This window comes from Podarcis pityusensis (assembly GCF_964106645.2).
Source record: "Podarcis pityusensis genome assembly, chromosome: 1".
Taxonomy (NCBI): Eukaryota; Metazoa; Chordata; class Lepidosauria; order Squamata; family Lacertidae; genus Podarcis; species Podarcis pityusensis.
In genome coordinates this window covers 125,618,083-125,644,167 of record NC_138028.1, presented here as the reverse complement: position 1 = coordinate 125,644,167, position 26,085 = coordinate 125,618,083, and the positions used below count along the sequence as shown (strand labels likewise).

General features: G+C 40.4%; 1 protein-coding gene across 4 annotated transcripts in view; it reads left to right on the top strand.

Moving 5' to 3' along the window:
• The first annotated feature begins 1,159 nt into the window (after positions 1-1,159).
• GLS (glutaminase) overlaps positions 1,160-26,085 on the top strand; it is a 74,208-nt gene continuing 49,282 nt past the window's right edge. For all 4 annotated transcript variants that reach the window (XR_013991418.1, XM_081024207.1, XM_081024209.1 and 1 more), the window contains exons 1-7: positions 1,160-1,553; positions 10,859-10,955; positions 11,468-11,589; positions 12,222-12,351; positions 13,232-13,311; positions 15,925-16,088; positions 20,227-20,285. Coding sequence is in view for 3 of the 4 variants with exons in the window: in XM_081024207.1 (XP_080880333.1) it covers positions 1,249-1,553; positions 10,859-10,955; positions 11,468-11,589; positions 12,222-12,351; positions 13,232-13,311; positions 15,925-16,088; positions 20,227-20,285 (957 nt within the window). In the remaining variant the exon portion in view is untranslated. The remainder of the gene's footprint in view (positions 1,554-10,858; positions 10,956-11,467; positions 11,590-12,221; positions 12,352-13,231; positions 13,312-15,924; positions 16,089-20,226; positions 20,286-26,085) is intronic.

Here is a 26,085-nt window from a genome sequence, read left to right as displayed (position 1 = left end):
TCCTGCTGGCCGATCTCCCCACCTTAGCTTCCTACTTAGGCCTCTGGGCAAGCTATTGATCCTGATTTTCTCTCTCACATACATTGCATGTCAGTCTTGGGGCAATGTCTACCCTGTTTCTGGGGTGCAAATGAAATCCAATCCAATCCGAGCATGCACCGACCGAAAAAAATGGTTTCTTACTATTTTTATTATTCTTATTTTGCATTGCTTCAAAACCAGCATATCATCCAGGATTAACGTATTGTTGGGGTGCAAGCTCTGGAAAGCTGCCGCCACCACAAATCCTTTTTGCGAAGGGGCTGGCTAGTCAGCGTGGTGGCGTCCCGATTGCGGCAACCCGCAACCTTTAATAGAATTGTAAAGTCGGAAAGGGCACCCCAAGGGTCATCCAGTCCAACCCCCTGCAATATTTGGAGGGAGCCACTTCGGCTGTCCTTGCTTTTTAAAATCTCCACCTTAGTTATTGTGCATTCGTAACAAACTAAGCAACGGCTCTGCCCCAGGAATATAGTCAATTTGTGGAGGGAGGAGTGATCGTCCCAGACTTTAGGAATCGCTCAACTATGGGGGGAAAACCCCTAACGGTTTGGGGGTGGGGAGATTGCAGCCCGCCTCACCAGGGACTAGTGACCTAGCTGTCAGGTTCTCTTCTCCTGTTTTCTTGGTTTGACTCCCTGTTGCCCCATTCCCTCTTGAAAAGCTATTTTTCTCCCATCATTTGCTGGTGGTAGTGGTGGTGGGGAGAGCCAGGAATCCTATCGAATATTTCCCTTCCCCTCAGGCCCAAGGGCGTTTATTGAAACAAAACAACAACAACAACGTGAGAAGTGTTAATTGTGCTTGTACACTTGTGGCTGGGGTGGAGAGCAGGGGAAACACCCCGAAATCTCTGAGGGCTGGAAGCAGCCTCGGAGTTGGCTCGACTTCGGCTATCTCCCCTCACAGCCCGCCGCTCCCTCCTTTCCCCTCTTCGCTCTGCAGGCCCAGCGCCAAGTGCGCCACATCTTCCAGCCTCCCCTTGAAGTGGGGAGGAGGCGCCGGGCCTTGGGCCGCTTTCGGAGGATTGACGCGCGGGCTGAGCCAATGGCCTCCGACAGCGTCGGGCGGTGACGGCGGCCGCCGCCCAATCGGCGGCGCGCGCCCTGAGGCGGGCCCCGCCGGGGCGTGTGAGAGAAGCGGGGACGTCGGGTCGGCGGCTGGCTGAGGCACTTTCCTTCCCGCTCGGCAGCTGAAGGGAGAGAGAGGATGATGCGGCTCCGGAGCCCCGCGCTGCTGAGGGACCTGCTGAGGCTCAGCCAGAGCGGAGCGGCGGCCGTTGGCGGGCCTGGCTGCTGCCGCCGCCCGTTGCTGAGGCGGCTCCATCCCGCCGCCGCCGCCGCCGGTTGCCGCCTGCCTAGCGGCGGCGCCCGCTCCTTATGCACCCGCTCGGAGGGGATTCTGGACGAGCCGGGAAAGGGCCCTCCGCCGCCTCAGCAGCAGGCGGCGCCCTCGGCGGAGAAGCCCGGCGCCAACAACAGCCACGGCGCCGAAGCCGGCGGCATGGGCGACAAGTGAGTGCGGGTGGCGGAGAGGGGATGCCAGGCCACGCGGGGAGGAGGAGGAGGATGCCAACCGGCTGCAAGGGAGGTGCCTCGGTTTCCTCCCTGCCTTTGACACGTGACAGGGCGCCCGCCGCCTTGCACGTCAGCATGGGGCAGTCCCGTGTTCCCCTCCCCACGCACTTAGGATCTTCCAAAAAATTAAGTTTTTATTTCTATATTTCGGCCACGCGGGGAGGATGCTGCTGCTCGGCTTCCGCCTTGCCTTTGACACGTGACAGGACGCCCGCCGCCTTGCACGTCAGGGTGGGGGCAGTCCTGCGTTTCTCTAGCCACACACTTAGGATCTTTATTTCCATCCCCCCTTGAATAAGTTCTCATTTATGTATTTCCGGGAGGAGGGTGGGGGAAGAAGTTACAACAGCTTTTTCCAATTTGCAATTATTTAACTTTGGGCTCTCCAGCCCTCCCCCCTAAAAAATTCCTCCATGGTTTCCCTAATTTTCTAAATAGTGCTGCACGTTATTATAGTTAACTCTATACCTTATCTTCATGGTGTTTTCAAATATAACCACTTAAGGTTCTTCAAACCTTCCAAAATTGGTACGTACAGGTTTTTCTAGGAGTGTGAAACCCAAGCTGAAGCTTGTGTCCTTTTGCTTTGTGTGCGTGTATATGTTTAGTTTCCCCTGCCAGGGGTCCATATTCCTCTTGACGTTTAGTTTCCCCAGTGGAATTGGGAACCACTCTCTCACTCCCTGGGTTTTGGGGCGTGCACTGCCCTGACCCAAGGGCTTGGTTTCGGAAAACTTTAAGTCATGTGGTTGGAAGATGCCTCTAAGCACGTGCTGGTTCCTCCTCCTCATTGCTGAATAAAATTTTGGTGAGCGCTCCACTCATCTAAGGACTCCAAAGAAGTGGGGCCCCAAGCCAGGCACTCAGGTGGCTTCCTGTTAAGCTTGAAGTCTGGCACCTTTGATTTTAAACATTAGACACTGCTGCTGAGACTCTTGCATTGCAGGGGGTTGGGCTAGATGACCCCTCTGGGTCCCTTCCAAATCTGATTCTATGAATCCACATGAGAAATGCTGTTCATTTGTGGTAGCTGGTTGTGGCATTAAAGCCTGTTAGCTACAGCCACAAGGTGACTGACAGCACAACCCTGTGCATGTTTACTTGGAAGTAAGCACCATTACATTTGGTGTAGCTTACTGTCTAAGAAGTGTGTTCAGGTTTGTAGCTATAGAAGCATGATCTACCATCTTGCCCTTTGAGAAAGGGTTGTAGCCCGGTGACAGATCACATACTTTGCATGCAAAAAGTCCCAGGTTTCAATTTCTGTCATTTCGAGAGAGAGTTGTGAAGGTCTCTTGCCAGAAACCCTGGAGGACCACAGTGTTGATGGTACTGAGCTAGATGAGCAGTGGCCTGACTTTGGTGTAAGGCAGCTTCTTTTGTCATATGTTAACAAAATAATGGGAACTGCTGTTCTGCTGGGTGTGTTGGATGAAGGAATGTGTGTATAAAAGTGATCACTTATATGTAGCATTGGCAATGTATTATTCAGATTTGATCAGGCAGCGATTAGCGGTATTATACTGCTCCCTTCCCAATGCAGAGCTTTATCACTGTGCAGAATGCAAGAGTGGATGAATTCAGAGAAATTTGTCCCTGAAATGCTACACTGGCTGCTGTGTCATCCTTTACCCTTCTTGGATCAGTTTTCTTGACCCTTGCAAGTTCCCAGCCTCAAGAACTGAATGTTACAGATAGCGTAAGATGAAACATTTATCTTTAACAATGAAACATCTGAGTTGTTGCATATAGCTTGTGAAGAATATTCTAGTTGAATTTGTCATTCCTTCAGTGTTGGCAAAAGAGATAAGTGGATACACATCTTAGAATGAATGGCATTGTTAGTCTTAAAGTGCCACAAAAGTTTTTTTTATTTTTCTCTCTAGGAAGGTACTGTGATAAATAACTTTTTTTCCCCAGTAAAGATAATGTTGGCTGCATGAAGAAATTGAATTATCAGGTTTGATGCAAATTTTCTGGCTTTTCCCCCCTAGACCAGTGACAATTGGTCATACAGAATATTATTTTTGTATTGGCTAGTATCTCAAGGTTGTAAGTAAAACAATTTAATTTTAAAAGCTGGTTTTAGTAACACAAGTAGACAGTGCTAGAGATCACCTTTAAAACTTTGGTCAAGATAGTGTGCAATATCTCTATCAGAACTAGCTACCAGTATGTTGTCATTTGCATCATCCGCTGGTATGTAGATGAAACTGCTTTGAGATTATAGCAAGCATGGGGCAGGATTAATGAAAAGATAATATAAATTTAAGTTTTATGTCCAGAGACTCTGCATTGGTTTCTGGAGCACACAAGGGGTCAGTTATGGCTTTGAGGAATAGTATGCAAAACCAGAGATCTTGGTGCTTGCTCTTAACTTTAGTACTACAGTGCTATTTGGGCAGCACATTTTGCATATTTGCTGTGTATTATTGTGGAAAGTGAACAAAAGCTGCCCACTATAAATAATGGTTACTCAGATTAAGGCTTACTGTTATCTCATACTGGGTAAAGTATGTTCTCTTAGCTGAATAAATTTAAAGTAAAAAACTTTTTTGTCTTTTTTATTTCCATGAAATATAATTTTACATTCCCTTTAAAAAGGTGGATCAGAAGCTATTATAGTACTGTAGAGTAGTATGCAGTCTTTAGAACAGTCTTTGCCAAGCTGGTGCCCTCCTGCTGGCCTGGGCTCATGGTATAGTTGAAAACATCTGAAAGGCACCAGATTGGCAAAGACTGTTTTAAAACATTCATTGGTACCATCTTCTAAACTGCTCACTTTCATCTGGAGTAACAATGGAAATATTAAGAAAAGTTCTGAGACTGAGGCCCACAATAGTTATGTGTTGTTATTTGTGTTTTCTCCCAACTCTTTTTCAACACCAAAAGCAGCCTGGAAGTTATGAGGATGGGCAGAGGAAGGGGCTGCTTATTTATTCCACCCCTAGATATTTTCACTTTTGAATCCCACCATGAGAAAATATGCAGGTTGTATTTTTTCTTCTTCATGGAAAAGCAACTAGAGGGTGATTTTGAATGGGAAAATGGCTTGAGGGTAAAAAGTTAAAGTGCTTGTCCCTCCTATCACCATATAACTGTTGTCAACTACCAGTATATACCTTGAAACCAGCAGAGGTCTATATGGAGCTTTCAGGGGTCAGGAAAAGAATGTAAGCAGACAGTTGTATGGTGCCCATGGTTCAAGTTCATGCCACTACAGACCTGAAAGGATGTGAGGCTACTGTATTTCCCTGCAGAAGCTAAGCTGGTTTAACTGGTTAGTGCCTGGATGGGATACTGCCTGGGAACCACACATACGTTGCCTTGTTTCATGATGAAAGAAAGACTCTCAGCAGACATTCTGCAAAGACACCAGGCTCTGCAACTTAAAAGGAATTAAGTAACACTAAAATCAATTAACTTCATTAGTTTTTGGATTTGTTGATGGTGGAATATAAATACTTTAGCATGGGATTTGTAGCTGAAATTTAAGTTGCTTTTGCAGTGAGAATTGTGTGGAGGTAAGAAGGGCTGTTTTCATTGACCCCAGCCCCAATAAACTCCATGTGTCGGAGAAAGTCTGGAAGTGAGTAGCCTGTTCTGCATGTGTTCTTGCTAGTGAACACAGAGTTTTAAATAATGTGTGAGCCTGCATATATAGAGTAGGCTTCCCACCTCATACATTCTCCCACATATACAGCGTGATGGAATGGGAGAAGGAACCAGCTGTGTCTGCTGCAGCTTGCAGTTAGTGAAAAAAGTGCTTAGCCATGACTCCCAGTTCAGGCTACGTGCTAAGCCAAAGTTTGGCTTAGCACAGTGTGACGCAGGAGCAAAAAGGACCCAGGAGGAGAAAAGCAGCTGGTAGCATCTCTCTGGGAGCCTGCATGTGTGTGTGGTCTCAGTAAGTCATAGTTTGGCTTGGCATGTCATGCTGTTATCCACATCAGGTAACCAATGAAGCTGTCGAATAGACTAAACCTGGTGAGATGCTTCCAGATACTGTTTTGAATATTATGTCCGTGCAGTACAGTTAGCCCTTTGCATGCAGTTAATTGCATAACCAGGGACACGGGTGGCGCTGTGGGTAAAACCTCAGCGCCTAGGACTTGCCGATCGTCAGGTCGGCGGTTCGAATCCCCGCGGCGGGGTGCGCTCCCGTTGCTCGGTCCCAGCACCTGCCAACCTAGCAGTTCGAAAGCACCCCCGGGTGCAAGTAGATAAATAGGGATCGCTTACTAGCGGGAAGGTAAACGGCGTTTCCGTGTGCTGCGCTGGCTCGCCAGATGCAGCTTGTCACGCTGGCCACGTGACCCGGAAGTGTCTGCGGACAGCGCTGGCCCCCGGCCCCTTAAGCGAGATGGGCACGCAACCCCAGAGTCGGACACGACTGGCCCGTACGGGCAGGGGTACCTTTACCTTTAATTGCATAACCACCTTAAAGTTTCTTGGCCACATTTCTTGTATATGTGGACTGTCCCAGGTTAAAGTTCTCAAAGTTCTTAACCTAGCTCACGGTTGTCATCTGAACTAGTCACATGTTTAACCCATAATCAGTGATAGTCCATTATTTGAAAAATAAGACTTTAGAGCCGTCTTGCCCCCAAATAGCAGCTAGATATTAGATTTGGTGACTGTAACCTTGGTTTAAGGAGCCATTTGGCATCTAGCTTATATATCTGAGTTTCTAACAATGGCTAGATTCGGGACAGAATCCAGAAGTACATCCTGAGTTCGAACCGGAGTCTTCAAGGGGAGTGTTGCCCCATCCAACACAGGTTGAATCCCTATTCCCTGATCCATCTTAATGTTAATCTTATATAATGTATAAATACCTCAGAAGTGTTTCCAGTAGCTAAAAGTAGCAAATTAGTGGTTGGGGTAGGAATCTTGACTACAGCGCATTGTTGCCATGAGCCTTTGACTTAACTCAGTGTGGTGTAGGAGTAAAAAATACCATGGAGTAACAAAGTGGTCATGAGCCTCTTTCTAGGAGCCCTCATGGATCCAGTAAGCCATACAGTAAGCCATATTATTATAAGTTCCATTATAATAGTGCCAAACTTTAGAATTTTAAAAAATTAAAAGTTTTTTAAAATACTGCATTCAATTGGCATTCATTATTTGTTACTTCCATTCATTTGTTGTTTCTAATCAGCTTATGAAACATATTTTTCTCTGTAGGAAAATAAAGCTGGAAAGTTTCCTGTACTGCATAATGTACTTTGTTTTTTAAACTTTCATTGGAAAATATTGTTATTGGAATACTTTTAACTATTTTCATAGGAATTCAATAGCATGTTCATTGTGTAAATTCAAAGGAAAAAATGCACTGCAAATTCTTAAAATGCAAAATTTAGTATGCATTAAATATATAGATATTTCCTAAATATATTTAGCTTGAGAAGATATAATTACATACAGTGGAACCTTGGTTCTTGAACTTAATCCGTCCTGGGAGTCTGTTCGACTCCTGAAAGGTTTTCAGTATGCCTTCGTAATTGTTAACATTTCAGATTTGTTTGTTTCTTAAATGTTCATTTATAGAGTGCTACTTATGTGTCTGGTACTATATAAAAGAGCATTCTGTTTTAAAATGTAACTTTTTGTTACCAAATATGTTAAAGCGCTATCTAAAAGAGAATATACAGTGGTACCTTGGTTTACAACCATAATCCGTTCCAGAGGTCCATTTGTAAACCAAAACAGGTTGTAACCCAAGGCGCGCTTTCATCAATGGGGCCTCCAAAAAATATTGTTCATAATTAAAAAAAAGGGTTGTAATCCAAAAAAAGGTTGCAAACTAGGACACACACTTCCAGGTTTGATTGTGTTTGTAATCCAAGACGTATGCAAACCAAGGTACCACTGTATTTGGGTGGGGAAGTTAGATCCCCAGGATAGGGAAATGACCTAAATCTGAAGAGTTACAGTAGCAGTCCTATATCAGGGCAATCCAGAAACACAGTGTCTTAAGGAGAAGCTGAGGACAAGCATGGTGAGGCAGTCCGATAAGGTGTGAAGTAAAGCCGAGGGCAAACACAGCAGAGCAGTCCAAAGGTAGGCAGATTTTCAAGAGGCAGGGGTCTGTAGCACAGGGTCAGTCAGGGTAGGCAGCAGCTGCAACTTGTTAACTCAGTCTTCAGCAGTCTCTGCTTTCATTTTTGAGGGGCCTGGTTCATATGGCCCTTGAGTCACACAGCCCCTTAGTGGGTGGCTGCTGGTGGCTGTACCATTGGAAGCCAGCATTCCCTAGGACTGGAGGTAGTTTGACCTCCCCTTTCAATTCCACAAGTGAGAAAGTTGTCCCATGTGTGTTGGCAAACTCATCCACAGCTTCAGATTGGTGTAAGGTCACTTCTCCAGAGATGTTTGTGGGTTTGTGCCTGGGTTAACGCTGGAGTCAGGAGGCCCCATTAAGTTTTTCAGCTTTATGTCATCAGGGTCCATCTGATGAGTCATCTCTGCTTAGTCATGGGTTAGACATGACATAGACAGGATCTTTTTTACTTCTGCGAGATCCTTCATGGAAGAAAAGCCTAGCCACTCCTGCTTTATGCCATGCTTTTACATTAGAAGGCTTTATAATATAGGTGGCAATCGTATTATATGCTCATTGGCGGAGTGTGCATAAATGTGCCCCACCCTGTTATGCCATGCCCCCATTCTGCCCCTGGTCTGCCCTCTTTGGATCTAAAAAGACCTGTGCGTTGGCGATCACTTGTCAATTGGATCCGCCTAAAATGGTCGTCGCCTATATCCTTTTAAGTTTCTGAAAAACAAACTGATTCTTATACGGAGCTTTTCTTATGTCTTAAATTGCATCTTTTCATTTGTTTGTCTAATGAGAGCAACAAACTCATACATAGAAAACTATGTACAGTCGTACCTTGGAAGTCAAACAGAATCCATTCTGGAAGTCCGTTCAACTTCCAAAATGTTCGGAAACCAAAGTGCGGCTTCTGATTGGCTGCAGGAGGCCGTGGAAGCCCCTTCGGACATTCGGCGTCCAAAAATAGTTCGCAAACCAGTCACTTTGCTGTGTTCAGGAACCAAAACATTTGGGGACTAAGCTGTAGTACAAAACATAGAAATTTATAGGTTATGTAGTTATTGAGTATAAAATGAAAGAAGTATGTGACTTGACTGAGTATGTGATTGCACTGAATGACATTTTGGAAGAAAGAGACTACTGTTCTCGTTATAGTTTTGACTATTAAAAAGAGAAAGGCTTTCTCCTGCTTCACTCTAAGAATGCCCTTGTGGGAAGTACTCTGGAGATTGGAAAAATATGCAAAGGAAAAAGTAATTTAACTGAATTGTACATTTCTAAAAATGTAATTAGTAACATAATCAGCTAAGACTGAGTAATTTGATTGGTTTAGTACCCATTCCAAACTTGTGGAATCGAAAATGAAACTTGTGATTTTCATTTTCAGCTGATTATAATGCATGATAAAATGAATGCAGTTGTCATTATTCCCTGCCTCCCCCCATAAAATCTAAAAAGTAGAATGGAAGTTTATACTGTTAAAAGACTTAGATGTATCCTAGTAAAAAACGGTCCACACAAAATTTTGAATGTGCTATGATACTTGATAGTATAGTGACACTCCCCCCAATGAGAAATTTCTTTTAGCTGCTGCGGGAGGAGTCTGTTGTATCCAGTTGAGTCTCCTCCCTGTTGAAAGACCGTGATCCACCATGACTTTGTGAGCTAAAGGTGGAAGTTGGAATTTTTGCAAGTCCCCCCACCCTTTCCTGCACCTCCATATGCTAACTGCCAGGCTATTACGAAAAGTCTCACAACCCTCTTGACCAGATTGGAAGGGTACCGGGAGCTACTGAGGGACCCAACAAAAAGTGGCCTCTATCCTTTTAGCTAATGGAAGCCTCCGCTGGATCAAAAAACCTTGGAAAGGGACATGATTGGGTGCTGCCAACACTGTTTAAAAGTATCATGACATTTTCTCCCCCCACCCCCGACTTGTTTACCAAACATAAATCAAACATACTTGATCAGTCCAGAATTGGTTTTAGGATAATGACCAGGTCACTAACATTTCCATTTTGCAAACGGAGAACTGAGATTCAGTAACAGGTTTCAAATTCACTGTATGGTCTTGTACTAAGCTTTTGTAGCGCAGCACCATGTTTGCAACACAGTGACTGTTAACACGTCCTGCCTTCAAAGTAGCTTTCTATGCATTTTTCAGGTTTAAACTTTGCAGATAAGAAACATTCACTTGCATATAGTAAAGATAACTGTGACAATACCATGCCCACTTTATATCTTAGCTCTTTTTGGCATATGCTGAATATGTGTTTTTCTAAGTATTTAATGATGCTAAAACACTGCTCTTAGGTTGAACAAACATTATATAACAGTATTGACTTGGGAAATAGGGGGAGAAAAAGCTTATACTGCAGTTTAACTGATAAGCTTTGTACAATAATAGTCCATTTAAGGTATTTTCTGTATGAAAATTGAACGTTTGCCATGTTTGTTTTCTCGGCTGGGTTACTTTCAAAGCTAAATATTGGGCTAGTCTGCTTGATTTAACTGCAACAGCTGTGAATAATATGCAGTCTATATACTTTTTCAAAAACATAATATTTCACAAAACTAATGCTAAATATTTTGAATTTTGAACACTAGCATTCTTAACATACTATAATCAAAGTATGTGCGTATTTTAGGAGACTTGTACATGCCACATGAAACGTAAAGCTTACAATAAACATTAATGGGTTACACTTATTTACAGTTTCATAATGTGTTTTACCATAGCCCTTCTGCAGTAGGGAAATATCTGAATACCTAGTTCTGCTCCACACATTGTTTTAAGTTTTTCATAGAGAATCTATTATTATGGGGGAAAGTATGCATTATATTCAGCTATACTTTATAGTTTTCTGACATGTACATTTTCTTAGCTTACTTTTATACCTTAGGAGCCTTTGGGAGGAAGGGTGGAATAGACATTTAATATATAAGTAATACTGTAAAATGAAAATGAACTAAGCAGCAGAAGTTGCTTATGAAAGCAGTAAAATGCCTGTTTCTAGTTAGATATGATAGCTTAATAAAATTGTCAGTCAAATGTTTGTGTTAGCAGGTGGGCATATACTTACCCAAATAGTGGTCAGATGTGTTTCAGTGGTGAAATGATAAGAGTATCAGTGGCCTAGAATTTTGTTGTTGTTTCTCACGCTTTCCATGTGTTGTTTCTTCTCAGTAAGATAAAGCAAGGTCTTTTGCCTAGTTTGGAGGATTTGCTGTTCTATACTATTGCAGAAGGGCAAGAAAAAATACCAGTTCACAAATTCATCACGGTAAGCTTTTTTGTTTTGTTTTAAATAAACTATATGGTAAATAGCACAGTTTAATACTTTTTTGGTAACCTTCAAAAAGCAGTGCATGGCTCAAGGTTGCTAAAGGTCAATTTTATTCTTCATTACATTTATACCTCACCTTTCCTTCAAGGAACTGATGGTGGCAAATATGATGTACCCCTCCTCATTTTATCTTCACAACAACTCAGTGTGTTGATAGGACGGTTATTAAAGATGAACATTCCATTTAACTCTCTAAATATGTCCGTATATGATATAATCTGCTTACTCTTGTAGTAAAACTGAGGGTACACTGTTATAAATCTTCTAAATGTGTTTATGGCAAGGTGTTGAAAAACAGAATTACTCTGAATGGGTCTGTCAGCTGTCAATTGCATTGTGTTGGAAAATGAAAGCAGATGGTGCTTGATACCAGAGTAGCATATTATTCGAGTCAATGTTTAGAACAGGAAATATTTCTAATGTTCTACTCCTTTACTCTTTTTTTACAGGCCCTGAAATCAACAGGTTTACGTACATCTGACCCAAGACTGAAAGAATGCATGGATATGCTAAGATTGACTCTTCAAACAACATCAGATGGTGTCATGCTCGATAAAGATCTCTTTAAAAAGTAAATACCTATTTATTAATCTAAAACAAAAACTTAAAATTTGGCACATTCAGCTTATTGATATGAAAATAGTGTGATGGGAGGGGGGACTTGAGTGAGGCAAACTAACAATATTCCTAGAAAAATAGTTTGACAAAATTTGCTTCATTTTGCTGGCAGTATAGTGGACATAAGTGCTGAAGAATAAAAAGATTTCAAAACACTTGTACCATAATGTTACCTTATTAACATATAACCTTTGTCCCTTGGAGCCAAGCTATTAGGGCCACTCCTGCTTGATTACAATTAACATGTAACAATTTTTAAATTTTAATGGCGGCTACAGGAATGTGGACTGATCAGGTCTGTAAAGAGAGCACTTAATGTTCCCCGCCCTCAGCACAGTCCTGATGATCTCACCTCAAAGCAACTAGTTCTGGGAGGGGAGCTTCCATAATTTAATAACTATAAATATTTAGACATTTGAACTCTTACTTGGCATGTAATGGAAAAACACTATACTGTCTAGTTACTACTAAGCTCTTGCTTTTGCTCTTGCATGTATGAGTGAGCTTGCTTAGGCCTTCACATGTGTACTGAATTATAATGAACATAATTGAGATTTTCACTCATTTTTTTTTCATGTTTCATAGGTGTGTCCAAAGCAATATTGTCTTGCTTACTCAGGCTTTCAGACGAAAGTTTGTCATTCCAGATTTTGTGTCATTTACTTCTCACATTGATGAACTGTATGAAAATGCTAAAACACAATCTGGAGGAACAGTGAGTGTTCATATGAAATATTTGTTGTGTTAGTATGTTTTCATGTACGTTTAAGAAAAAACCCTCTTTATTCCGCAGTTGGGCAATACTTTTATTAGGACCAACCAAAAAGTCACAAAAATGTGACAAGCTTCTGAGTTTCCCAGAGCTCTTCTGGTGAGTTGTTACACAAAGCAGGGAGTTGAAGCTGGAAAACATTTTGCCTGATGAAGAACTCTGGAGAAGCTTGTTGAATTTTGTGACTAGTATAGATATTTTGGTCCTGATAAAGAGATTGCCCAGCTGGGGTCCCCCCCCCTTTAAGGGCCAACCTTTGCTCTTTATGTTCCTTGAAGAATACTTTGAGTAAAGAGTGGCCACTGGAATTCTTGATTTCAGAATCAGTGCAAGACGTGAATTCCTTGTTTCTTTTCAGTTTTAGATATTTTTGGTTGTCTTTCTTCATTTAGAAGTATATTTGCTACTACTTCCAAATTAAAACACAAGATGCTGTAAAAATAGCAGTGATACAAAAAAACACAAAACTAAACACCCAAGCAGCATAAAATCATTCAACAGTTTGTCATGGGCTCCAAGCCAACAGTATTTGTAAACAGCTTTTGTTGGTTTGGCACAATAATTGATGGATACATTATTTTGGCCTGTGATATACATGTTAATTCAAGTAAGCTCCTGTCAAAGGCTGTGTGATTAAACACCCTTGAAAGTTTGTGATAAAAGAACCTTCCCTGTACACTTGTTGTTTGGGGGAGTTTGGGTTTGAACTTAGTTTTATTTATCTCTCTAGCATTTTTTTCTTAGTTGTACTTTTCCTCCAAGATACTTGTAGTAATGCAGTGTGATATTCTTAAATTGACATTATTAATCTCATTTTGGATAGGTTGCTGACTATATTCCACAACTGGCTAAATTCAGTCCTGACTTGTGGGCAGTTTCTGTTTGTACAGTTGATGGACAGAGGTAAGGTACAATTCTTAAATATCTTAACTGTCCCAATTTCAGATATAGGTGATAGAAGCAGTACGCTAACTTTGAGGAAATAAATTTGCATCAAGGCAATTCTGTAAAATCCATGGTGTGTATTCTTTATTGCACTAGCTGTAGGGTTTGCTTTTTTTTAATGTTCTGTTCAGTACACTCTCATATTCAGTATAGATCTAGGGTGACATTTCTTTAAACAATGGCTTAGCGCAAATGAACAAATGAGCAGGATTTTAGAGAGAAGATTTTGGCTGATAAGTGATGGTTTGGGCTTGCATTGTGTCTAAACCTGGGCTTGCAATTTGTATGAAGAAGACAAACCACAAGTAGCAAGCAAGAACAACCCTTGGTTACAGCTCATGGCTTGTCTGGGCTGATGTTTGCTTAGCATGATTTGGCTTAGCATTCTGTGTGATCTGGTTTCTAGTTTCTTCATAATATATAGAAGAATTTTTGGTAGTCATATCAGTAGCAGTTTGCCTAAGCACTTTTCTGAGCGTATTTCTGAAATAGTGTTAAGACTTTGCAGTTTTGCTCAGTTTGAGAGTGGGTAGTTATCCAGATTATCTATACTAGGGGTAGGCAACCTAAGGCCCGTGGGCCACAAGCGGCCGTTTAACCGGCGACGAGCTGCCCGCTCAGCAAGGCACCGTGCGGTGCCGAAAATCGCGTCTGGGCATGCTCAGATGCCGAAAATTGTGTCTGTACAGACGCAGATGTCAAAAATCGTGTCTGCACAGACACCAGAAATTGTGTCGACGCAGACACCAGAAATCGCAGCCACACGTGCTCACAGAGCCCACGTAGGGATCTCCGCTGGAGTGAACCGGCCCAGGCGAGATAAACCTTGCCGACCCCTGATCTATACAGTAATGCTACTGCATAGCTAGCCTCTAATTAAGGTGAGATCCTTGGCTATTAAAACCAATGAGAGATGTGACTTTGGTAGGTTGTGGCTTGTACGATTGAAGCTAATATATATATTTAGAATTTATTCTACACCATTTTGGTGTATGTGTTCTGGTTACTAGATTTTTATGCCAGTCTCTTTGAAAGTAATGAGGAAATTGCCTGTTTCTCAGATCCAAGCCAACAGGTTAGAAATCTACAAACAATGAAAATACCGAGGTCTTGACGCATTTTAAGTGTAACACTTCCTCTGAGGACGTGTTGAGAATCAGATAAAGCAGTGTTGAACTAAAATGATATACTTAGTTTTGATTTTGGTTTCATTTTCATTATTATATATCAGATTTTTAACAGTTGTCCCACATATCTTTTTAATCTTTTAATTCAAATACTGGACACACAGCACTTCTCACAGGGAAGTGCAGGAAGCCCCAAATAGTTGTTTTTCTGGCTTGAGGCCAGGTCATAGGATCTAATTCAGGGGAAAGTTTCCAGCCTTTGGAGCTCAGTTTCCTGAGTTAGTCCACAAAAATGAATCTTAGTAAATCTCCCTGGCATGACTAAATAAAAGCTCAGCTCAGTTCACTTCTAGGTGTGTGTCTGGGGGGAAGCTAATCATTGGACTACAACTCCCAGCAACATTGACTATGCTGGCTGAGGCTGATGGGAGTTAAAATCCAACAACATGTGGCAGTCCACTGGTTAACCACCCCTTCTATATATTTATTTATTTCTTGATTTTTTACGCTGCTTGATTGTTAAAAAAGACATACCCTCAAAACAGTTTGCAAAAAAGATGAAATAAATCAGCAAGAAACTTGAAGATGGTAAAATAACAATAGAGTCAAACAGATGAAAACTTGCATCAGCCCCTTATTATGATTCTCATTGTTAAAGATTTCATACTCCCCCTCTCTACTCTTGCATTGTAGCTCTTCGTCTGATTACCTTGTTTTGGCAAGCTGTAGCTTGCGGTTTCATCAAAGTCTGTAAACTATGGTTTGCACTCATCTTTTAAGCTTGAACAGGAAACTGCTGAGGGCAAGATTAAACTATGGCTTGTCTTTGGAAGAAATGCCTGTGCAATTTATAACCTTCCTGTTTACGTGCCCTGCCACATATTGTAGCTGCTGTATTTTTGCAGGGTTTTCCTTAGAGATGTGGGATAAACAGACATATAGTCCCCCACCCACAACCATATAAACACAAACACTCTTCTTCTCCCCTTGCCCTTGATGTGTGAGAATGGGAAAGTTAAAACCTCCTCTTCTGTTGCGTTGAGATTATTCTGCTTCCCCTCAGCCCAATTGTAGTCAATACTGTATTGTAGCCAGTACTGTTTTCTTAGAGGTTCCAGGGGGAGCCAGTTATTCATGCTTTATTATTATTGTTGCAACACTTAAAGAACTGTACGGTTGAATATTTTAACTGGCAATTTTTGCATATATGTTTTAATTGTTTACCTTTCCCACCCAAACAAACTAGGATAGTAGTGAAATAATCATAATAATAATAAACCTATATTCCAGCCTGATGCATCATATAAACGGAACAAAAATAATAGAACCCGCTTCAAAAGTCCCTTTCCCTAGGATTATATCTATTTCTCAAACCTAGTGTGACAATTTTTATTTTCCCCTTAAGTTGAAATGCACAATTACTAATACGTTATTTGTCTCTCAGGCATTCTGTTGGAGATACCAAAGTTCCATTTTGTCTTCAGTCCTGTGTGAAGCCTTTGAAGTATGCTATTGCTGTTAATGACCTTGGCACGGACTATGTACACAGATATGTTGGTAAAGAGCCTAGTGGACTAAGATTCAACAAATTGTTCCTCAATGAAGATGGTAAGTTAGCTGAATATGTATTTGCCACTTCCCAATAGTCTGTCTTAAAAAAAACAGTGAGGGATGGGGAAGATGGAGAAGTGGGTTCAAGGGAAGAATGAACTGGAGTGCCCCCTCCCTCTGTCTGTTCTATGAAATTGCTTGGGCAGATCTTTTTTCTGGTTTTAGATATAATTGCAGCTAATGTCATTTTAGGGACGCGGGTGGCGCTGTGGGTAAAACCTCAGTGCCTAGGACTTGCCGATCGTATGGTCGGCGGTTCGAATCCCCGTGGCGGAGTGAGCTCCCGTCTTTCGGTCCCAGCTCCTGCCCACCTAGCAGTTCGAAAGCACCCCTAAGTGCAAGTAGATAAATAGGTACCGCTTTATAGCGGGAAGGTAAACGGCGTTTCCATGTGCTGTGCTGGTGCTGGCTCGCCAGAGCAGCTTCGTCACGCTGGCCACGTGACCCGGAAGTGTCTCCGGACAGCGCTGGCCCCCGGCCTCTTAAGTGAGATGGGCGCACAACCCTAGAGTCAGACACGACTGGTCCGTACGGGCAGGGGTACCTTTACCTTTACCTTTAATGTCATTTTATGGTTTAAGGAGAGTGAATGAGAAGATGTTGTACATATTCAGATGTGCTTGCCAGAGTGCTTGGGTAGCAGACTGTGTAAAACAAAGAAACCTGAGTGCATACTTTAGCTCGATATTTTCCTGGGAAAATTGTGGTGTTTGCATTGTCCCACATAAGCATTTGGTGTGTTCCATACCAGAGTTGGGTTGTGGGGAAAGGATTGTAGCACCAGGGTGAGAAAAAAGGTTTAAAGAACTTCTCTATCCAGTCCAGTGCTGTGATGATTCTCCCCCTCCCCCCGCCCCACCTGCTTAACCTTTCTCTTCTCTTCAAATGTGTGGGTTAATCACTCCTGTTCTAGAATTGCGGGCATGATTAATGCCAAGTAAACCCACTGGTTTCTGGGCCAGTCCTATAGTTCATACAGATGCACAACAGGGATCCTTGTGGGACAACTATTACCCTTTGCATATCCTCATCCTGGACCCTGCTACTCCTAGTGACCCCAAAGTGAAGCAGCAGTGTTACCGAAAAACCAAGATTGCATTCTTATGAGTTCACCCATGCAGCTGCATGGTCTGTTGTCATTCATAGGTACTTGTTCATGGTTATGGCTACCAGCATATTTCCAGTCTGTAGATCCAGTATCAAGAAGTAGTGACTATCTTTGAAAGATTCTCCAATCTCAATGAACCTTTTGGTGCTCAAATTCACAAGGCTTTCCCCTCCAGGTCAGGAAAGGGAACACTGTCTTGAAAGAGCAGAGGACAGCATTTCCTCTCTGCCCTATCATGGAGGGGGAGGGACAGAATTAGAGTGCTATGTGAGAGGGCTGTGTGCCTCTGTGCATGCAATCATATGCGTGCAAGTATGAGCGCATGACTGCATGAACAAGAGAAAATGTATATGTGATGTACCTACTTTGGTCATGCTCACCACTGCAGTCCTTGGAAGGGTGGCAGATTGCCAATGTGAATGTGACCTGTAGGCTGGAAAAGATTAGCCGTTGCTGTTGTTGAGTGAAACTCCTTCCTTCCTTCTGATTTATGGTGATAAGATAATGAGGGACATTGTTTGTCAGTCTTCTCTGTTATAGAAAGTAATACTATTGGTAACCTAACATCAGTGGGAGTTGTGCTGTCAGTTTATGTGATATCCTTGACTATATTTGGTCTCCCATGTTCTGTGGTTATAAACACCGCATTGTACCTATGGTGCACTTGGGAATGTTTTGTGTGGAGAAAAGAAATCCTTTATGTGAACGTTAGTCTGCCAAATTTCTCCCATGCAGCAGGGCTTTACTGCCTCCTTTCCTGCTGCAAACCCCTAAGACCTCTTCTGGGGGCAGGGGGCCCTTTAGAACAGCATAGGATGTGACATTAGGGTTCTAGGGTGTGGTTGGTGGGAGTTGACTGCTGCTTTGTTGCTCATCAGTTGATAAAATTGCTCTTAAGTAAAAATCTTTTTTAAAAATTGCATGTTTTTCTGGGTGATACCTCACTGTGGCGCCCCACCTGTTCAACCGACTATTGCTTGTATGAACAGAACTTCCCTTTCCCCCTCCTTTCCCCTGCAATACCCCACATGCTTCCCAAATTTGCTCTGGAGGGTTGGGGCAAATTGGGGTGGGGACAGTTGCATCCTTTGCTATGATGTTGGATCTCGCCCTCTGTGTGGCTTTTTGCATAAGCTGTCACTAAATATGTTGAAAGGTGAAATTACATTCTGGTGACTCATCTAGCTGAGGAATGAAAGACTGGGTTTATTAGTGAAAAACCTGCATACTCCCAGTATCTTTGCTTGGTGAGAGAAGACACCTCTCGGTTGCCATGACACCAAATTAATTTTTAATACAATGATAATTAAGAGATGGCAGTTGAAGACCATGTGATCTTTCTGCCGAGGAATAGATTTCATGTGTTTGTTTATCTGAAAGGAAATGCTCGTAATTTAGAAATACAGTACACATTTTTGGCTTAAAGCTACTGCTAAAAGATAGATATTTAGTCATAAAATTAGCCTGTCTAGCTCTTTTTGTATTTTAATATAGTTTTATTAGTGTTCACAGATGTCGTACAGACTCTGGAAAGTTCTTAATTTAACAATTAATGTGGAGCATTTAAACAGCTCTGTACATTAAGGATTTGTGCTGGTTTATACTTTGAATAGTGAATATAGGTTTGAAAGACAGAACTTTAATTAAGCATCGACAAATACTGATATAGAAAAGTCCCCTTGGTAGTCTGAGATGTAACTGATGCTACTTTTTGTTGAGACATTAAAAAGAAGCTTGGTTTTATTTTGGAGTTGTTTGTTGTAAAGAATGTATATTATGTGAATAAAATAATAAAGGATTTGAAAGGGGGGGGGGGAGAAGAAACTTGGTCCAGAGGTCTGCTGGTTCCATAGGCTGTCTGTTAATTTCCATTTTTGCCCTCTTTGCTCTTTTTGGACCCATCTGTGGAAATCATTAGCCTAGGAGCATAAGTAACTTCATTCACTTGTAGATGTATTTAGCCTTGAATTCCAGGCCATTAACTTCTTGATGGTGATTACTAAGCTCTTAATACATAAGAACTAGGATACTGTAATGTCCTTGGCACAGTTCCAAGTGTGTGAATATCAGCAGTTGTTTCCACAGGCAGGATGCGCCAACTGTTGTGTCTAAAAGTTACTGCTATTTGCCAACTCAATATTTCATTAGGAGTAGAGCGCATGCACTTTCATTGACTATCCTAAATATAGTCCACTAGTTTTCCTATATCACAGTGTCATCTTAACAGTATGGATAATCATCGCTGAATGTTGAAAACAGCTGAGGTAATTTCACCTCACCATAAGACGTTAAAAAAAAATACTAACATTTGTTCTAGGACTGTGAACTATTTTTTTTTTACCTGTTTTCTCCTTGCATATATTTTGACAGCATATTTTATTGGATACCCTTGCACCACTAGGTCCTGTAGCCAAGATGTTCTAGTTCAGTAACAACTCCCTTTTCTGCATGTAGAATTTATAGCTGAAACATAAATGGGGTGTAGTATACAGAACAAAACTAATTCAATGTTGAGATTTCCAAATCTGTCTGCGCAAGCATATCAGTTTGTCAGACTTAATTATCTCTCCCAGTACATTCTGGGGGTTCTCCTGGACTCTTCCCACTGAGCTTATTTGGGGGGGCAGGTGGGAGCCCTTTGCAGAAGTGGAAGTACTAGAACAGGGTTCATTAGGTGAATAAAGCCCCATGTTAATAAGTTTGTATATGTTAATCAATTTTTTTAAAAAAGTTTGCTGTGTTTAGTTTAATTGAAAACTTATATTTCTACTGTTACTCAGAGTAGAGTTAACTTGTTTTTAGATGACGTGAATGCATGTGCCATTATCTCTGGCATGCAAGAGCTGTCTATTTCATTTCATTATTCTGGTTTGGAATTTAGTCCACTTATGCAGTAGGGAATCCTGACTACATGTGGAATGTTGGTTGATGGAGAAGAGAATAGATTGTGCTGGTTTTCACACACGTTTTGTTAATTTAATTCCTTGGGTAGTGAATGTACATGACTGAATAACTTTTGTTTTGCAGACAAACCTCACAATCCTATGGTGAATGCTGGAGCAATTGTGATCACTTCCTTGATCAAGGTAAAATGTTTACACAAATTTTCTGAACTGCATTATTAACATTTTTGTGGAAAGCTATGTTGTGCAATGTTAGATATTGCACGGACAATGAAAATTTTAATTTGAATTGCAGTTTGTAGTCCACACAAGCATGCGGGCAAATATGCAAAAATATTTGAATCTAGAGGGGTATGTGTGAAAGTAACTGTTTTCCTTGCTAGTTTTCTGAAACTAAACCCTACCCTGTATGTTCAAAAACCAGTTCTGAGGTATGGTACGAAATAATTTTAAGGGGAAATGCTCCTGGTGCGTTATTTCTCTCTTCTCCCTCCTCCTTTAAATTTGCTGGATTCCAAACTGCTGTTTGAAATAGGTTGGGTTAAAGATGGGCTTCTACTTTTTTCAGAGTAACACATGCTTCTCTAGATTTGTGGCCTGAATTATATTAAAATGGAAGGAATATTAGATAAGCATAACACCTTCTACTTGAGATTTTATGGATTCTGTGAAACATGCAACTCATTTTAAAGTCTGTTAAATGAGAACTTGTACATCAATTTTAATATACAGTTTAAATTGTTTCTTACATATTTTAGCATTTGTTGCAGTGATGCTCTTCTAGAGGATTTAAAACAAAAATTGTTTCTACATCAAGTGTATATTTTGAATGACAGAATTGTTCATTATATTTACAAGTATTAACATACTTTGGGTGTTTACATCATTAATATGCCTTAATTGCTCATTTAGTGTGATGAGATATCTGTAAGAATTAAAAACTTATACTGGAAGCAGTGGCTCTCTAGAAATAAGTGAAAGCTAATCAACATTTCACTCCCCTAGTAGCCTTAAAAATGGACAACCTATGCTGTTGATTACATCTTAACATCCATTAATTTGTTTTCAGACTTTTAGATATGAGAGGCTACTTCAGTCTTGGCTCATGATTTTCTGCTTTTTGTTATATTGAATAAAATAAAATAAAATCCTGCTTAAAACATTTATCTTTAATAGCTATAGGTGAAGGAAAATGGCCTTAAGTATGACAGGTAAATTTATTCATGTTTAACTTTTCTCTGTAGGTTTAAATAACTTTGAAATTCATTTTGACAGTGGGTTAGAATAAGCAATATACAATACATCAAATACTTGACTGTAATTATTGCCACAGTACAGCCTGTTACAAAGTACTGTAGGGTAAAATCCAAAGTGCAAACTTTCCTGGAAATAAGTTCCACTGTAATTAGTCTAAAATGTGCTTTTCTATGACAGCAGTGTAGGTTTCAGGCTGTTGTAATATTCTGCAGTTTTAGTTTTTACTGCATGCAATCGTGATATCATGACAAGAACACTATAGCAACTTTTGTAGCCAGTACTGGATTGCATTGAAACTTTGCATGTAGTATACTTGCATGTCCAGCAGACATAAATCACCATATTGCATCATCTGTTTAAAGTGATTGTAAGACATTTTTTGTGATACATCTACTGGGAAGCTATTTTGTAAAAACTGAGTGACTATGAAAACCTAGGAATCAGCACTGGGTTTTTAATACTTGGTTTAAATTTAAAAATATTTTCGCTATCATTCTGGGTTAATTGTAAGCTCACACTTAGTAACATTCACAACCACAGGCTAATGGTATGTTTGCTTGGAAATAAGCCTTGCTGTCTCCAATGAGACCTACTTCTAATGCCTATGTATAGAATTAGAGTAGCTTCATGCATGAATTTGGAGCATTTGTTAGCTCAAGATCATGGAATACTAAAATTTCTGTGCTTGGTCTAGTACAGAGTGGCAAGTCAAATGGCTGTTTAAGGCTACAATCCAAAGATGTGATCTGTTTTGTTGAAGAGGGTGCAAAACCTTGGGAATTCATTCATTGCGTATCTTAAATGTGTACCTTATTACATGTTGTTTTTCACAACTGTATATGCAATAGGGCAATAGTTCTAACTGGTTAGCATATTTTGTTTACTACTGCCTTTCATGATGCCTTTCTAAACCTACTGCCATTTGAAACCATTAAAATATAACACATATAGTGGCAAGACAATGCTGAGTTGTACCAAAGTCCTTTCCTGTATATAAGGAAAGTTATAGAAGCTCCTTTAGCTTGAGTGGTTAAAGCATATTAGTCACTGACTCCTAAAGTATGGTACATAAGAGAAAGTAAAGTTATTTTCTAGAGCAGTCAATGGCCACCACTGATAGAACATTAAGCCATGATTTTAAGGGTCTGGGTTCAAAGAGTGCAACAAGCCAGGCGTTGACTTACTTTGGCTGTGATGTGGTAGCTGCGGGAGTTGGATAGGACCATTGCAGGAAGTGTTTGAGCACTAGCAAGCTAACATAAAGCCATAGTTTGTTTTAAACTATGGTTTGATGTCGTGTACAAATTGGGCCAGTGATAAACATCTCAATTAAAATTAAACTCACTTTGTACAGTACTTAGATGCAGCTGTATTGAGTGTGCAGTAAAGATGTGCCGGGTTTTTGTTGGCCACTCCTGGGGAGATTGCTGGGCTAAATAGATCTCAGATATGGCCTAAGAAAGCCATTCTTAGTGACTAAGGTTTCTTGTTCTTGCGCATACTCTGGTCTGTTGCTTCTCAAAGTGCTACTATACAGTTTTGGATCTTGCATAGTGGCAGCCGTATGTCAGGAGCTGTGCATAAAAGCCTTACTGAATGAGAGATGCTTGCTATGTGAACCTGCTGAATAATAGTGTATTGACAGCTACAAATCTGTGATGTAGGACATAGGTGACTGATCGGCATTAGAATTCGAAAGATTTTAATTCTCATGCAACATACCGCATGACCACTGTTAAGAGAGAGAGGTCATCTAGAGAGGTCAAATGAATAAAAGCCTCAGTGTAACAAATCTTAAGAACTGGTTCTCTGTGGGAATACAAAATAGTTATAATCATGTACAGAGAATGCAATAACAATGATTTCTCCTTTTCACCCATTTTCTAGTGTGCACCACCATAACATGAGGTTAATTCTTCCTTTGGTCAGACCTTGCAGTTCTTACCATGGTTGAAATTCATACGTACACGTTACAATTTTACAGTTTGGTGTTACTACCTTTCCCCGCCCCCTGGCAAGTGCACAATTTAATTAATGAAAGCTGTTCTCTTTTCCAAAATTCTAAATACAAAAATCCCCTTATGTGGGAATCCCAAGCTCTAGTTAAAAGATACACGAGTCTTAAATAAACTGCTGTATCTGAACGTCTTTGCAGTTTCTAGATTTACAGTTTGAAACAGTATTTGTAATTATTATTTTTAGGTGTAGTTAAGCATAGCAATTGGAGGTAAGCCCTAATTGCCAGCCATTAACCCCTCAGAAGACATGGTTTTCCATTATTAAAATATTTGTCCTAATGCTTGTAATGGTCACTTTTTCAGTTAATGTTTGATAAGTTTTGCAGGGCCCATTGCAATCCAGAATAAACTCCCAGAAAATAGACTAGGTTGGTTTATATACCCAGCGGACCCTTTTTGTTTAATTTTTTATATAGAGACAGTGAAAGAATCGGGATAGCTAATAGAACTGATGTCAAAGTATGTTTTGGAGAGTAAATATTCTTCAAGGTTTTTTTGCATTCACTTAGAGGAAACTCTTTAGAAATTCAGTATCAGAACTGATAATGGATGCTGCTTGTCAGTGGATGGGCTCCATCAATGGAAGGATTCCAACAACCTTATCTAAAAATGAGGGGAAGGAAAACCACTTATAAATCATTTTTTTCAGCTTCAGCAATGAAATAATAAATGCAATCATGAGAGCTAACAAAGTAATACCTGGAATAGACCCATTGAAATAAATGGAGTTGAAGTAATGTTCATGTGGACATATTCCTAGTGATCAAACTGACTAGGGCAACCTAAGTCTTAGATTGGAACCCATTTACTTATGAAAATGGTGGAGAACTGAACTATCCTCTATCTGCATAGAAGTTAAAATAAAAAAATCCTTCCAGTAGCACCTTTAAGACCAACTAAGTTAGTTCTTGGTATGAGCTTTCGTGTGCAAGCACACTTCTTCAGATACCATAGAAGTTGTACTAGATACTGCATAGAAGTTGTACTGCATAGAAGTTGTACTAGATGTAATGAAAGCTAGCAGTTCTTGCAGGCTCATCCCTATAAATGTTATACGACAACTCTGCTCTTCATACCCCATAGCTTCTGAATATATTCAGCCTTTTGTTCTGTGTTTCAGCTGATTACTCAGTTTAGTAATCCTGCAGCTAAATGGATATATGTACAGAAACAGCTTTATTTCTTTAAACATAGATCACATTTCCCTTTCCCTCCCTCCTGCTTACTCAGACATGATACTTGTCTTTTTCTATAGGTTCTTCAAAATTTTATATATATCTGAAAAAAATATTAATAGTAACTTGCTTAGTTTTCCAATGCATGGTCTGTTGTTTATGAAAATATTAATTAATACAACACTTCTGCTGTTTGAGGTTGTCTCTTTCATCTTGACAATCCTTTATTCCAATTTTATAGAAGTAGGCCCACTGAGTGAATTGACCAAGGCTCCCCAGCCTTGTCCATTTCTGAGGTGAGACCTACTTAATCCAGGGTCTCCTAGATTCCAATTCAGGCTAGGCTAGAAGTGTTGGTCAGATGTAAAACACAACCAAAGCAAAAGATTATTAAACAATATGGTCTATTTGTGTTCGAAGGTTTAAATGTAACTTGTAAGCAACAATTACAAATTGAGTTTACATATTAAAATTCTAGCCATAAATATAATACTAGTCATAAATATAATACAAGAATTGATCTTGTTTGTGTTTCGATATTCTCTCAAATCATTCAGTCAAGCCCTGATCATAGCCTAGATCCAGAAAAAGTAATATTTTGAGCAGACCCTTTGAAATCAGTGGGACAAATTATCTGTGACTTCCAATTTGCACACTGAAAGTTCTCTTCTGTGCCACTGTTTGGGAAAACTGTATGCATATGGTGTTGATTTTGCTAATAGTTATTTTCCTGACATTGAACTTATGTGGCAGTTTTGGCACATACTGGGTTTCACGCAACTCCAGTGAGCATGTGGTTTATAGATATTTATTTGAATAATTCTGGAACTTTGAATCAGGATATCTTAAGTATTCTGACACCCCCCCCCCCAAAAAAAAAATCTGTTCTGGGGGATTCTTTCAACCCTGGGGATGTTGCAGAGGGAGGTGGGGTAAGTTCTGTTGCACAGGTGCTATTCCTTGCAAGTACATAGTTGCATAATCAGCCTTTGGAGGAAGAACCACATAAGCTTGCATAATACAAGTCAAGTAACAGTATTAAGCACAGAATTAAACATGGTGAGGTAGTACCTCAAAACTGAGAGCTATAAGAAAAATCTAAGTATTGCTGAGATCCTATTGCATGCTGATGCAATTATAATATAAATAAATAAAATGAGAGCCTATCCTCTAATTTAATATGGATATGTAAACGTTCTTTTAAAAACTTGCATGAATAGTGTGTCATTGGATTGTCTCAGTCTAAAACTACTTTGTGTTCATAGACGTTCATTGTATATACACAAAAGTGTGCATATACACATAAATATACATTCAAGCATGCACACTGCAAGTGTGTATATGTATATATTATGTTTGTGAAGTTATTGCATGGTACGTTTGTAGACAGATGAACTGCTTGTAAAACTTCATATATAAAAAACTTGAGACTCCACAAAGTGGAAAATTAGACTGAAGTCAAAATAAAATTTGGAGAGAACAAAGAATTGCTCTGTGTTCCATCTCAAAGTTGCCGGGGGAAATATTTTCACA